At 41.5% G+C, this 13,473-nt stretch overlaps 1 protein-coding gene across 11 annotated transcripts in view; it reads right to left on the bottom strand.

Moving 5' to 3' along the window:
• The window catches only part of SDCCAG8 (SHH signaling and ciliogenesis regulator SDCCAG8), a 253,284-nt gene that overhangs the window by 235,558 nt on the left and 4,253 nt on the right, over positions 1 to 13,473 (bottom strand). For all 11 annotated transcript variants that reach the window (XM_040451836.1, XM_040451834.1, XM_040451837.1 and 8 more), the window contains exons 2-4: positions 5,892 to 6,059; positions 4,644 to 4,729; positions 1,469 to 1,582 (exon numbers count right to left, since the gene is read on the bottom strand). In XM_040451836.1, coding sequence (XP_040307770.1) covers positions 1,469 to 1,582; positions 4,644 to 4,729; positions 5,892 to 6,059 — 368 coding nt within the window. The remainder of the gene's footprint in view (positions 1 to 1,468; positions 1,583 to 4,643; positions 4,730 to 5,891; positions 6,060 to 13,473) is intronic.

The following is a 13,473-nucleotide window of genomic DNA, read 5'->3' as shown; positions in this document are numbered from 1 at the left end:
GGTATAAACTTTCAGTTATAAAATAAGTAAGTCACAGATATGAAAAGTATAGCTCAAAGAATACAGTCAATAATATTATAATAATGTTTTATTGTGACAGATGGTCACTACACTTATTGTGTTGAGCACTGAATATATGGAAATATTCAATCAATATGTTGTACACCTGAAAATAATATAATATTGTATGTCAGTTATACTTCAATAACAATAAAAACAAATGTGTATACTTTCATCCTGTTAATCTGCCTTATGTTAATTTAAGTCTAAGTCCCAGCTGTAAACTCTAAGAGGGTAGAGATGAAGTTTTATCTCCACTACAATATTTTTTAAGTTTTACACACAGCATCTGAGTGATTAACAGGAGCTTATTACTGGAATGAGTCCTAGGACATTATTTTAGCCTTTCTGGTAATCCAAGAACACTGTGCAATGATGACTGTATCTGTTAAAATCAGGAACGTCTTTGTAAAGTCAAGACAATGAAATGTTTAAAGGTTTCTGAAGGCACATATCAACTTGCACCTTGGAAGAGTAACCAGAATGTAAAAAAAATAATACACGAGGGGCTCCTGGATGGCTCAGTCGGTTAAGCATCTGGCTCTTGATTTTGGCTCAGGTCATGATCTCATGGTTTGTGAGACTGAGCCCTGCACCAGGCTCTGCACTGACAGCATGGAGCCTGCTTGCTTGGGATTCTCTCTCTCTCTCTCTCTCTCTCTCTCTCTCTCTCTCTCTCCTCTCTGTCTGCCTGTCCCCAATGCTGGCGCACTCTCTCTCTCTAAGTAAATAAATAAACATTTAAAAATTATATATATAATACAAGATGCATTGGTAATGAATAAAAAAAAAAAGAAAAACTAAAATGCTAACCTAGTTTGGAAAGGCAGAAAAGCTCCAATGGCATTAGTGACACTACTAAACTGCATACAGTTGAGCAATAGAACCATCTGGTGTTTTAAGCCGTAGTGGACACATTTGGTTTCTCAATCATTGCTATCAGTACGACCACGAGCCATCATTATTCAAAGCTAAGGGAACAACCTTCACCCTGACAATGGAATAGACTTGGTCTGCAGTTTATAGTTCCTGCTTCTGCACCAGTGCTCAGTAGGCTGACAAGGTGGGAAGATGACCGACCGGTTGTACTGTCCCAAGCATGTGCCATCAGCTGGGCTAAAGAACATGGGGTGGAAAGCAAAAACTCTGAAACGTGAGAGCATATTATCAAAATATCAGACATAGTTATGGGCTGGGAAATTAAGCAATCATAAATGGCATGGTCAGGAGAATCATTCCCCAGCTTGGGAAGCTCCTGTAACACATCAGCCTCCTCAATCATGGAAGGGTGATAATTGTCAAATGTATCGCAATACACATAAAGACGAATAATAGCAAATTTTCACATAAGGTATCATTAATATAAACTTTAATGTAGTTACATTTAAATTTTTAATGAGAAACTTACCTTGCAGAACTTGACTTCTGCCTCTAAATGATGAATGTACTGAGACTGGTCATTGATGATCGGAACAAGATTGTGGATAGTAGGCACGTTGGCTTCCTCATCTTCTGACGCCAGCTAAGGCAAGAAACAAACAAAAACTAAGCATGTTTGGATTTAGCAGAGACTCAGGTAATACTGCCTCCATACTCAATTTAGTACTGATGTCATATAAACATCGAGGAGATCACAATGTGGCTAATAGTGTTCATTTCTCTATCCTATAAATTTCACATAGATAAGATTCAAGGATACCAATATCATGTGTTAAAGATGGAAAGTGGAAGTGTTTACAAAAAGAGTGGCAAGTGGAAGAATGCTGGACTAGTCTAATTGGCTTGGGAAAAACTGCCCATTAGAGCCATCTGGAAATGGGACGTCCCATTCAGTAATGCGGAGATAAAAGGACAGCTCCCTTCAAGAAACTGCCATGCAAGAGCACTGCTGCCTAAAACTGAACAGTTGCTGGAAGAAGGGATTCTTCAGACAAGCATTTGCCGCCAGGTGGGTCAATGAGGTAAAATTCTACAAAGGAGTACATTAGCCAAACGTGGTTTCTGAGTTTTGACTCAAGGCAATTGGACACCCTGCTGGTCTGGGGCACAGAGCCTCCAAAACTAGAGTGCTAAAGCAGACACTGGAGAAAACTCAAGAGTTCCCTTGCACCGGAGTCCAGAGAAGAGACTTCCTGCGAACTCCTGCAGCATTCCTGAATTGACTTTAATATCATATATATCCTACTTTCTCCTTGAATGATTGCAGAATGGTTTCTAGAATCATTTATCATTCCATGACATTTTGTAAAGAAAAGAAGAAGTCAGAAAAGTCATCCAGATAGATGAACCCAGAGAAAGCTTGAGATCAGACACCCAGTCACTATTTCTCAGTCTGGCAGAAATTCCTGACGACAACAAAGTACCAGCTCTCACGGCAGAATAATTAAGTAGAGTTTTGCTTCTTGGAACATTTAAGAAATTTAAAAATCAAAATAACTTTAATTAAATGGATGATCTGTTGTGAATAGAAAGCAATTCATTATAGTAAAGGTATATTAATAGAAATGGGTCCAGAATATGGCAAATAAGAATTAAATATCACTCTGGGCACATAAAGGACAGTCTGTGTAAAAATAAAACAAAATAAAACAAACAAACAAAAAAAAAAAACACAAGCTAATACTCTGTGGAAAATATAATCACCTGTATATATTTTGAAGGATTTATCATAGTCTGGATATCCACATTTCAAAAAGCCATAAAATCCTTCTCAACCGTGTCTCGATTTCACTGTCCATACAGCCCCTTATTTCCAGTACGGCATATGGGCTATGAAAGTGCATCTAGGGGCACCTGGGGGGCTTAGTCGGTTAAACGTCCAACTCTTGATTCCGGCCCAGATCATGATCTCACGGTTTCGTGAGTTTGAGCCCCTCACTGGGCTCTGCGCTGACCATGCAGAGCCTACTTGGGATTCTCCCTCTTTCTCTGTCCCTACCCCCGCTCGCACTCTCTCTGCCTCTCTCCAAATAGATAAATAAACTTCACAAATAAAAGTGGATCTAAACCTTCAAAAGCTGCTTATTATTACTGTGGCTTGTAATCCTTCCACGTGGCTCCATGTACACAGACCTGTGCATCTGTAATGTACATGCTGCACATACTGCTCTGATGATACTCTTGATGAGGCTCCTCCCACTCTCCAGGTTCAATCCTGCTGCTGCTTTGTAGCTTTAAAATGCTAATCAGCGTGTCTGAGCATTCAACAGATACAGCAACTTCATCTACTAGACTTGAAAGTACCCCACCCTGTCTACTGAAGAGCATTCTAGAAGCTAGGTGGCAACAGTAATACATTTACTTAATGGTGAAATGTTGTATTAAAATTATAATTGAGAGCCGTAAATATTGAATAGGCATATGTAGTACATTTCTCCAGAGTGGGAATTAAGCAGGAAGGTATGTGTCAGGCTGGAATGAAGTGTTAATATAGGGGTACGGTTATGACATTTCGGCTGTGAGTAGAGAAAGTGACGTGTCTCCATGGTTTCTAGCAAATAGCCTTGGTATCTAACTGTCACACACACTGAAAATGCAAGGTAGTTATTGCTACTATGAAAAGTTCTATTTGTGTCACACTTCACAGGTTCATAAAGAATTTTAAGTATATATACTCTTATCTTATTGTTACAGAAACCCTGGGAGACACAATATCCTTCTAGAAAGTACACAGTAGGCCTTAGATACACCTAAAGGCTAGACTGTTATTTTGGCCATTTAAATCTGGCCAAATCCTCTCCCTCCCTCACATCTATCCCAGGCTTTAGTGTATCATACTGCCTCAATCAGGAATAATTCACTCTGCTAAAGCAATAGCAATAAAAAACAACTTCAAGGGGAGCCTGGGTGGCGCAGTCGGTTAAGCGTCCGACTTCAGCCAGGTCATGATCTCACAGTCCGGGAGTTCGAGCCCCGCGTCGGGCTCTGGGCTGATGGCTCAGAGCCTGGAGCCTGTTTCCGATTCTGTGTCTCCCTCTCTCTCTGCCCCTCCCCCGTTCATGCTCTGTCTCTCTCTGTCCCAAAAATAAATAAACGTTGAAAAAAAAAATTAAAAAAAAAAAAACAACTTCAAACAAAAATAGAATATAGCTTCTCATTTTGTGCAATTTTATAACCATGTATTTTAATGCATGAATTAAAAAATGCAGAATAAGATTGCATACTTTGGCTTTGACATTCAAAATAGACAAATATTACAAAGGACAGCTAGATATACAATTAAGTAAATTCTAAAAATGATAGGATATCAATAGGAACCTGTTGAAAAGGCAATGGAAGCCTATGGAAAAGGCAATTCTTTTCCATATATTGTTCCTTTTTTATATTTGCTAACAGTTGCAAAGTAACTTTTCCAAACTGTTTCCTCACTTACATGTTTCAAGCACACAATAGATTTAAAACTCAGGATTCCCTCTGCCTCTTCTTCAGCCAAAATAATCAGAGGAAAGATAATTCCTTTCAATGCTTTACATTATTAGAATGTCTTGCTCAGAATCTATCGACAAAATGTACTACTGAAACGACATTGTGGAGTTAAAACACAGAGACAATGCTCCTGTCAGGTTGCAGACGTTGATACTTACCAGAGGGGACACTTTTCGCCTTCTTGATGGAGACACCTCACTTTCCTTAGTTGCTTGTTGGCGCAACAAAGCTTTGAGCTGATTAACTGGAGAGCAAACACAATGGTTTCATCAGCCTTACTGCAGGGGCTTATCATCACCCATCCATGCTTCCATCCACGTAACAAATATTGTTTAAACATGTTCTAGGCATCAAGAACTGTGCCATGGACTGGGGATCCGAAGGCAAACATGAGAAAATCTCTACCACTTAAGAGCTAAGAATCCACCGAGCAAGAGAGATCCACTGACAGATATAAGACGATATAGTAAGTTCACATGTAGAGCAGCAGCTACACGTAGTGCTGTAAGAAGAGGAAGCGCCTAATCATGCCTGTTTTTTTTTAATTTGTTTTTATGTTTATCCATTTTTGAAAGACAGAGAGAGACAGAGCACAAGCAGGGGTGGGGCGGAGAGAGAGAGGGGGACACAGAATCTGAAGCAGGCTCCAGGCTCTGAGCTGTCAATACAGAGCCCGACCTGGGGCTCGAACCCACAAACCACGAGATCATGACCTGAACCGAAGCCGGACACTCAACCAACTGAGCCACCCCGGCGCCCCAATCATGCCTGTTTTTATGGAGGAGCTAACACTGTGAAGGATGAACAGAAGATTACCAAGCAGAAAAGGGTCCGAAAAATCCCACTTGGAGGGCGTGGCATATGCAAGAGCATAGAAGCAGGGCCAGAAGGTTGGTATGCACTAGAACATGCCTTGCAAGATGGGTGGCTGGGAGGAGGACAGAAAAATGAGGCTGAAGAGGTATCTTGGAGCCTCTTAAGAAAATATTGCTAAGACACACAAAGGAATTGGGACTTCAGCCTATAGGCATCACGAAGTCAAAGGAAAAATATTAAGGAGCGCCTGAATGGCTCAGTCAGTTAAGTGTCTGACTTCGGCTCAGGTCATGATCTCACAGTTTGTGGGTTTGAGCCCTGCATCAGGCTCAGTGATGACAGCTCAGAGCCTGGAGCCTGCTTCGGATTCTGTGTCTGCCTCTCTCTCTGCCCCTCCCCACTGGCACTCTGCCTCAAAAATAAATAAACATTAACAAAATATTCAGCAAGAGGATTATAGTAGTTGGTTTGTGTCTGAGGAAGAAAAGCCTAGCAGTAGAGCAGAGGGTGGACTGGAGTTGTTACTGTACGGGGTGGAGAATATTCTCGGTGTGTCATTCAGACCAGGGCTGTTATCCATCCACACTCACCGGCATGGCTGTGTCGCAGTTCGTGCCAGGCAGTCCCAGCGTCCTCATTTTTCTCATTTTCCTCATTTTCCTCATTTTCCACTCTGGGACCTGCAGCATCTTCTCCAACGGTGACATCACCTTCTCTCAGGGCACATTTCAGTTGGTGAATGCTTCTATTTGCACGTTCTGCAACAACAGCCAGGTGAGAATCAGGGCCTGGGAAGTCTGCATGCCACCATGCACACTTACCCAAAAAGACGGTTTCTAAAGAAGCAATTGTTTGTCGTACTTCATGGAAAAAAAAAGCAGAGTTTTGTTTCTAGCCTGCTGAAGACAGTGCTAGAGGAAGATGGAGATGGAGTTCATGGGTCAGAGGTTAGACCTGATGATCTCTAAGGTCCCTGACATCTCGGTGGTGGATATTCACTAAGTATAGCTCTATCGCCAAAGAGGATAATGGGAGAGAGCTCTTCCCCACCCTCCAAGCACTAACCCCACCCCAGAAAGTGCTCCCCCCTCCCCTCCTGGAGACACTGGGGTGGGTGGGCAGAACCGGCAAGAGGGACTCCACACCAAGTTCCTGCCCAGGGAAGCCCAGTTGCCCTGTGAGCCAGATGTCCCTCCCCAAACAGGAGACAGTTGACTACCCGGCCGCGTTTTGGTCAAGACTGAAATAGGTGATGTGCTCATAGTACCAGCCTCTGCAGTACAGTCCTTCTTCTGCCCTGCTTGCTGACCACATACTTGCGGAAAGTCTCGCTTAGTGAACCTCAACACCCCTAGAATTGGAGCTTCAGCTCATTAGCACATACTTAACATTACAGTCTGAAACAAAGTATCTGAAGGCATATTACTGTAGTAGTTCATCTCTACAAATAGCCTCCCACAAATCTAGCCTCATGCCCTTGCCCCCTCCAGGCTGTAACAGAGTAAGCCAGTGACCTGCACTTGCCAATGGAATTCAGAAGTTACACAAGGCCAGACCAGGCTTCATTTCTGAAATGTCTGGTAGCTTCTGTTTCCTCCCACTTGGAATCCATAAGCCACTAAGTAGGAAGTCTGCCTGATGGAGAGATTGTGGAGAGGCCATGTGGAAAGGAGAGGCTCTGAGACTATACAGGGAAGGAGAGGAGCCTGACCCCGCTGACCCCAGCAGGGCCTCTACATGACTCCAGCCCCAGAGGCCATGTAACTGCAATGGCACAAAAGAGACCAGAAGAAATACCCACCTGAGTCCAGTCAACTCACAGATCCGAGAGATACCCAAATGCCTCCAGTTGTTGCTGCCGGCCATCAGGCCTTACAGTGGTTAGCTACTCAGCAACAGGTAACTAAAGTAATTAGGCAGTGAAATACCTACCCGAAAGCATTTTCAGCAAAGGATCCAAGATTTACATTGAAAACAGACCTATACTGGGGTGCCTGGGTGGCTCAGTTGGTGAGGCGTCCAACTTCAGCTCAGGTCATGATCTCACAGTTTGTGGGTTTGAGCCCCACATCAGGTTCTGTGCTGTCAGCACAGAGCCTGGAGCCTGCTTTGGATTCTGGGTCTCCCTCTCTCTCTGCCCCTCCCCGGCTCGCTCACACACGTGCTCTCTCTGTCTCAAAAATAAACATTAAAAATTTTTTTTTCAAAGACCTATATTAATGATACTAGTGATGGCATTAATAATAATCCTATCCTACTTTATGGATATTTTTACAGAACAACTGGAGAACCAGGCAATCGATTGGCAATTTCACTAATTAAGGTCCATGTGCTTTCTCCATTTAAACTTGTTGTTTCTGCTAATCTCTTATGATTCAATTCACTGGTTCCAATCTAGAAACCTTTAACTGTAACAACAAGTGCTCCTTGTACGTTAGAGCTGGGACCCCGATTTCTGTCACCATTTTCATATTCTGACATTTGTATTTGAAAATTATTTTTTAATTCACTCATTGATTTACCAAACATCTACATATATCTAATATGAAAATTTATGTTAGAAAAAGATGGATTCCCATGCAAATTCACCTACATCTATTATCTATTTCAGATAGATTGCATCTAAACAATCCTCAAGGTCTTCGGAGGAGAGGAGCACCTTGGTGGCTCAGTCAGTTAAGCATCCGACTCTTGATTCCGGCTCAGGTTCTCCCAGTTTGTGAGAACGGAGTGTGCTTGGGATTCTCTCTCTCCCTCTCTCTGCCCCTCCCCTACTCATGGTCTCTGGTGCATACTCTCAAAAATAAATAAATAAACTTAAAAAACTTAACTACATTGAAAAAAAAAAACAAAAAACAACAGATCCTTAGAGGAGATGGTACGTTCCCTAAGAAGGAGCAACTCATAACAATGATAGTCAATGACATTCTTACTCTTCTGATCTAGGCTCTTCTTTGACAACTTAGATCTGTTTCTTCTTGTGGCCTCAGCAGAAAAGCTCCTAATCTTTGCCACCTATATGTGAACTCTAAGAGAGCAACAAAACAACTATCTTTTCATTACCAGCCATGGATGAAAATATATTTACAAACATATTCTGCAGGACCTTGAAAAACAGATTTTATTTTCTCCAAGCTCATTGATTTCAAAGTTTAGAACAGAAAAAGAGGAAAAAAAAAAAATACACTCTGTGTTACAAAATAGCTAATATAGGTTCTTCTCTTAGAGGAACTCGTTTTATTTCTTGATTAAACTAAAGAAAACAGGTCTTTCAGGTCAGGGTTCAACAATGAAATTTTATTATTAACTACACAAGAGACTCACTGCATTTATCTCTACGTTTCTCTCCACACACCAATCCTATTTCTGCACAGACCTTTCTGTGACAGGCCATCGGTGCTAAATACTAACTGAGCCTGGCTTCCTCTTACTCATCATGAGTTTAAGAAAAGCCTAGATAAGACACATTACTAGTTTTAGCAAAATAAGAAGTAGCAATGGTTTTCCCATAACTTCGGATTTTCTAAAGAGACTTGTTAATGGAAACGGAAAACCAAAGTGTTACTTGATAAGAAATTTAGTTCACAGAGCTTTAGATTTACACATGGAATCTATGAATAAAGTACTTATCTTTACTGCATCCATTAGAAAGGAAACAGAGTCTGACTAACACTAGAAGTGTGCTCTGTCGGGGGCATGTGGGTGGCTCAGTCAGTTAAGCATTCAACTCCTGATTGCGGCTCAGGTAATGATCCCAGGGTCATGGGATTGAGCCTCACGCCAGGCTCTGTGCTGAGTGTGGAGCCTGCTTAAGATTCTTTCTCCCTTTCTCTCTGCCCCTCCCCGACCCCTCAAAGAAAAGTGTGCTCTGTGGAGCTAAGAAATGATTTCACTTCTATGATAAAGAATAATTATTTATTTATACATAATATGACTAAAAACTAATAAGCTACATTAGGAAAAAGAAAGGAAATCTGGAACAATTTTGCAGTTGAAACTCTATACGTAGAGTTCTTATAATCAGATTACAAGGGCAGCAGAGTTTCATGAGCTCTTTTAACCCCTTTCCCAATTTTCTTCTTTAATCTTTTAGAATTTATAATATTCAAAGACTACATGTTAAAATTATGCTATGAAAATAGTTATTAGTGAAATAGTGAGATACTGAAACCAATAACTATCCTGAAGAAAAGTGATATCCAAAACACGGTTTGGGTTTTTTTGTGTTTTTTGTGTGTGTTTTTTTTTGTGTTCGTTTGTTTGTTTTGCAATTACTGACTTCAATTATTAGGATCAGAGAGGAAGAGAAGGAATTAGCAAGAACTGCATCCTAAAACTGAAACTAAGGCGGTGACAGTTTTAAGTCATTTTAATACTACATTTCAAAACATGTGAAATGCTCTTCAATATATACACAGCAATGATAATTATACAGTGTAACAGACAAACCGAGTCAGTCCTGAGGAAGAATAATGCTTAGATGACTGAAAACAAATGAAACCCTATTGCTTTTCAGCTGGAACCACTGTAACTGAAGGCCCCAGAATCCTTACAAGGAACACTACCCCCCACATGCAGTTATCTGCTACCCACCACATTAGACAGGAGGCGCCAGTTATCACTTCCTGTCCCATTACTATTGGGCACAACTTTATCTATCTATAACCGAGAGACAGAAAAAATACTCCTTTCCTCTTCTCTCCAGAGAGGACAGGAAGAGTATTTCACACTGCATCCTGATTTCAACGCACCAGCCATGCGTTGAAAATAAACTTAATTATGAAGACAAACACAAACAGGACCTCTGAGTCCTACAGTCACGTGAACATAAAGGTAAGTAAATAGTATTTCTGGGGGTGCACTGTCCAAACATCAATCTGTACAAAGAGACCCGAAAGTGAATGAGCTGCTGACTGTTGGCCAATTTCAGTCTGTCTTCATCGTTCTAGTAATCTAGTTCCCTCCCAGCTCACCATCAGGTCTCTCTTCACCAAGGTGTCTTCACCAAGACAAAGGAGTCCCAGGCTAGGAAGGATCATCACTTGTAGACCCACCATGAATTATTAATGTCTGCCTTATCCATCTGCACACGGAGATGTGAACAAGAAGTACTCCAGTGACAGGGAGGGGGGACCGCACCCTGGGGAGTGTCCAGCTGTCTCTCAGAAACCATGCAACAGACCAGAGCTCCCTGGGACTTGAGATGCACTGCACTCCTCTAAACAAGCTCAGACCCGGGCAGACAAGCAGAAAAATGAAACCACAGCGAGATAAGAGATACATCTGTCTGTCCACCCTTGACTGGACCTCAGCTGGTTCAGAAGATTGTGGTCACTGTTCACCTGGGGACTGACAGGCAGGGCAACCAAGATAAGAACAGCATAATCCAAAGTCAGGCAGAGCCAGATCTGGAAATGGCAATTATGATAGTGAAAGGGATTAAAAGAAGTACCCAGAAACTACAAGATCGAAAAGAAAATACTGTCATAAAAGACTCTAATAGCTGAAAAATGTGAAGTGGTTGGCACCGGGAGTGAAAGATAATCTGAATAAGAATGTCAGCATCTTAAGAAAGCAGTGTCTGGAAGATCATGAAGGATGTGTGGATGTTGGCAAATCAAGGAGACTGGCTATCTACATAATGGGGGATATGCCAGGTATGATTTGGGGCACCACCTGGGAGGATTTACGCACCCATCACTTTCCACCAGAGAGAGTCTCCCTCTCTCTGACCCTCCCCCATTCATGCTCTGTCTCTCTCTGTCTCAAAAATAAATAAACGTTAAAAAAAAAAAGAATGACTCTCGGGGCACCTGGGTGGCTCAGTCGGTTGAGCGTCCGACTTCAGCTCAGGTCACAATCTCACAGTTTGTGAGTTTGAGGCCCGCATCAGGCTCTGTGCAGACAGCTTAGAGCCTGGAGCCTGCTTCGAATTCTGTGTCTCCCTCTCTCTCTATCCCTTCCCTACTCTCACTCCATCTCTCTCTATCTCAAAAAAAAAAATTAAAAAAAAAAAAAAAAAAAAAAAGAATGATTCTCGAGGAACAAAGGCTAAGAGCAAGGCCTTGCTACTTCTAGGTCACAGTATCTCAACCCAGCACTTCTGACGTCTGCACCTGATAACTCTCTGTTGTAAGGGCCTGTGTTATGCATACTTAGCAGTCTCCCTGGCCTCTACCCACCAGCTGCCAGCCGAAATTAACCCCCAACCACCACCAGGTGTGACAACCAAAAATGTCTCCATCCATTACCAAATGTCCCCTGGGTGGAAAAAAATCACCCCTGGTTAAGAACCAGTGGTTTAGAGCAATAAAACAGGATAGCCACTGTTCAGTTCCGAGGAGAGACTTCCCACATTACGGCATGGTAACTACAGTCACCTGTTAATGAAAAATGGGCAGGACAGTGAGCAATTCAGCCACAGTAGTGGTGGTGGACAGTGCACGACCCACAACCTGTCACAGCCACGATGGGGCACCTCTGATCCAGGTGTCAGGAGAAAGCGTTATACCTACTATCACCGAGAACTTGAAATTCGTATTTTAGCTTCATATTGTTTCAAGACTTAACACATGAAGCAATAGTTACACCTCAGAGCCATTTTTCAGAGCCACCTTGGGTGATCATTCCTGTAAATATTCTAGTGGGCTTTGAAGAAGACCCTCCTCCCCATCAAGGTTGCTTTGGCAAGTACACAAGTACATTTCAAGCTACTTTCTCTACCTTTTGACCTTGACGGGACTATCACTAAATGAAAAGGTAGAAAACCTCAGCACACACTGGGGAAGTGATCAGAGCACAAGTCTGTAAACATCCCAAGAGAAAATATAATTATTCTCAGTTTCTCAATAGTTTGAGAGTAACTTAATCTCTTTTTCTGACCAAGAGCATGTGAAAATGCCCGTACAATTTCATAACGCTCAGCATTGTTTTGGTTCTAGATAATTCCAGGGATGACTCTTTACTTGTAAAACAGGTTTTCGCTGGCTTTTCTTTTTTGGCTGCTAAGTCCCGTCTTTTGCCTATTTTATCTCATCAGTAGTATGGATGAGATACTGGCTTTTGTTATTCTGGTAGAAGAAATGGTCATAAAAGTTAAAAGTATTAAGAAAAGCCATTAGAGCACATAAAACAAAAAAAATGAATACATTTAATTTAAATTTTATCAGCCCCAAAAAGAAACTCAAATGTTTACAAATTTCATTTGCATTACCAATCCTTACTTATTAATAGCCAAACCATTCCATGCCTCTAATTTTGAGAAAAGAGAGCTGTTTCAGTCTGCAGTGAAATACCAAAATAATTTTTCCATTCGTAATGAATGTTTCTGGGGCCTTTATTACATTGGTCTCAATGAGACTGATAGTAAAACAAACAAATAATCAAACGCTAGCTGTGGAGAGGGGGGGGGGGCAGCGAGACAGCGTATATACAGCATACATGACAAAGAATATAAAAATATTCAGAAAACAGTTAAGAAAAGCAAAAACAAAAAGAAGAAATATGTTTCATGAGTAAAACTGAGAAAAGGAAGAACTTGACTTAAGTTCCACACATGTTAAGTTTGTGCAAGGTCCAGATGATATCACAGCTGGCTAATTCAGTGACCAAAGTATTGGCAAGTTAAGATTAACACAGGCCTTTTACAGATGTGAGCCCTTCCCTGGAAGGAAAAAAAAAAAAAATTATAGAATCTGTGGAGATGTGTCAATCATACATATAAGTAAAACGTAGAATATCAACATTATCTTCAGTTTTCTCAAACTAGATCAATTTACAGAGAAAAGAATCACCCTCCCCCTCAAATTATGTATTTTCTTCCCATATGCAACTTCTCATGTTCTATGGGCCTAGTTCCATTCTAGCTCTCATTTTTATAAGAGAAACACATAACCTTTTATCGTGCGCATGGGGCCAATCAGTGTTGATGGAAGGGATGTTAGAAACCCAGGGGTCTGAGAGAAGTGCCTGGAGGAGGAACCGGCTCTCAGATGTGTTCTGCTTGGCCAGCACAGTGTGGAAGGGAGAAGAAAAGGAAAGAAACTCCAATGTTTTTAGAAAAAAGCATAAGCTGCCCAATTTGGCCATAAGCCTCACCATTCCCTAGTGTCTTCCACAGAGGCCATCACACATTTTGTCACACATTTTGTCACCTCGTCCAAATGTTTCACT

The sequence above is a fragment of the Herpailurus yagouaroundi genome, unplaced genomic scaffold (genome assembly GCF_014898765.1).
Source record: "Herpailurus yagouaroundi ecotype Mexico unplaced genomic scaffold, PumYag 205, whole genome shotgun sequence".
NCBI classification, from domain to species: domain Eukaryota; kingdom Metazoa; phylum Chordata; class Mammalia; order Carnivora; family Felidae; genus Herpailurus; species Herpailurus yagouaroundi.
This window is presented reverse-complemented; position numbering and strand designations above follow the sequence as displayed.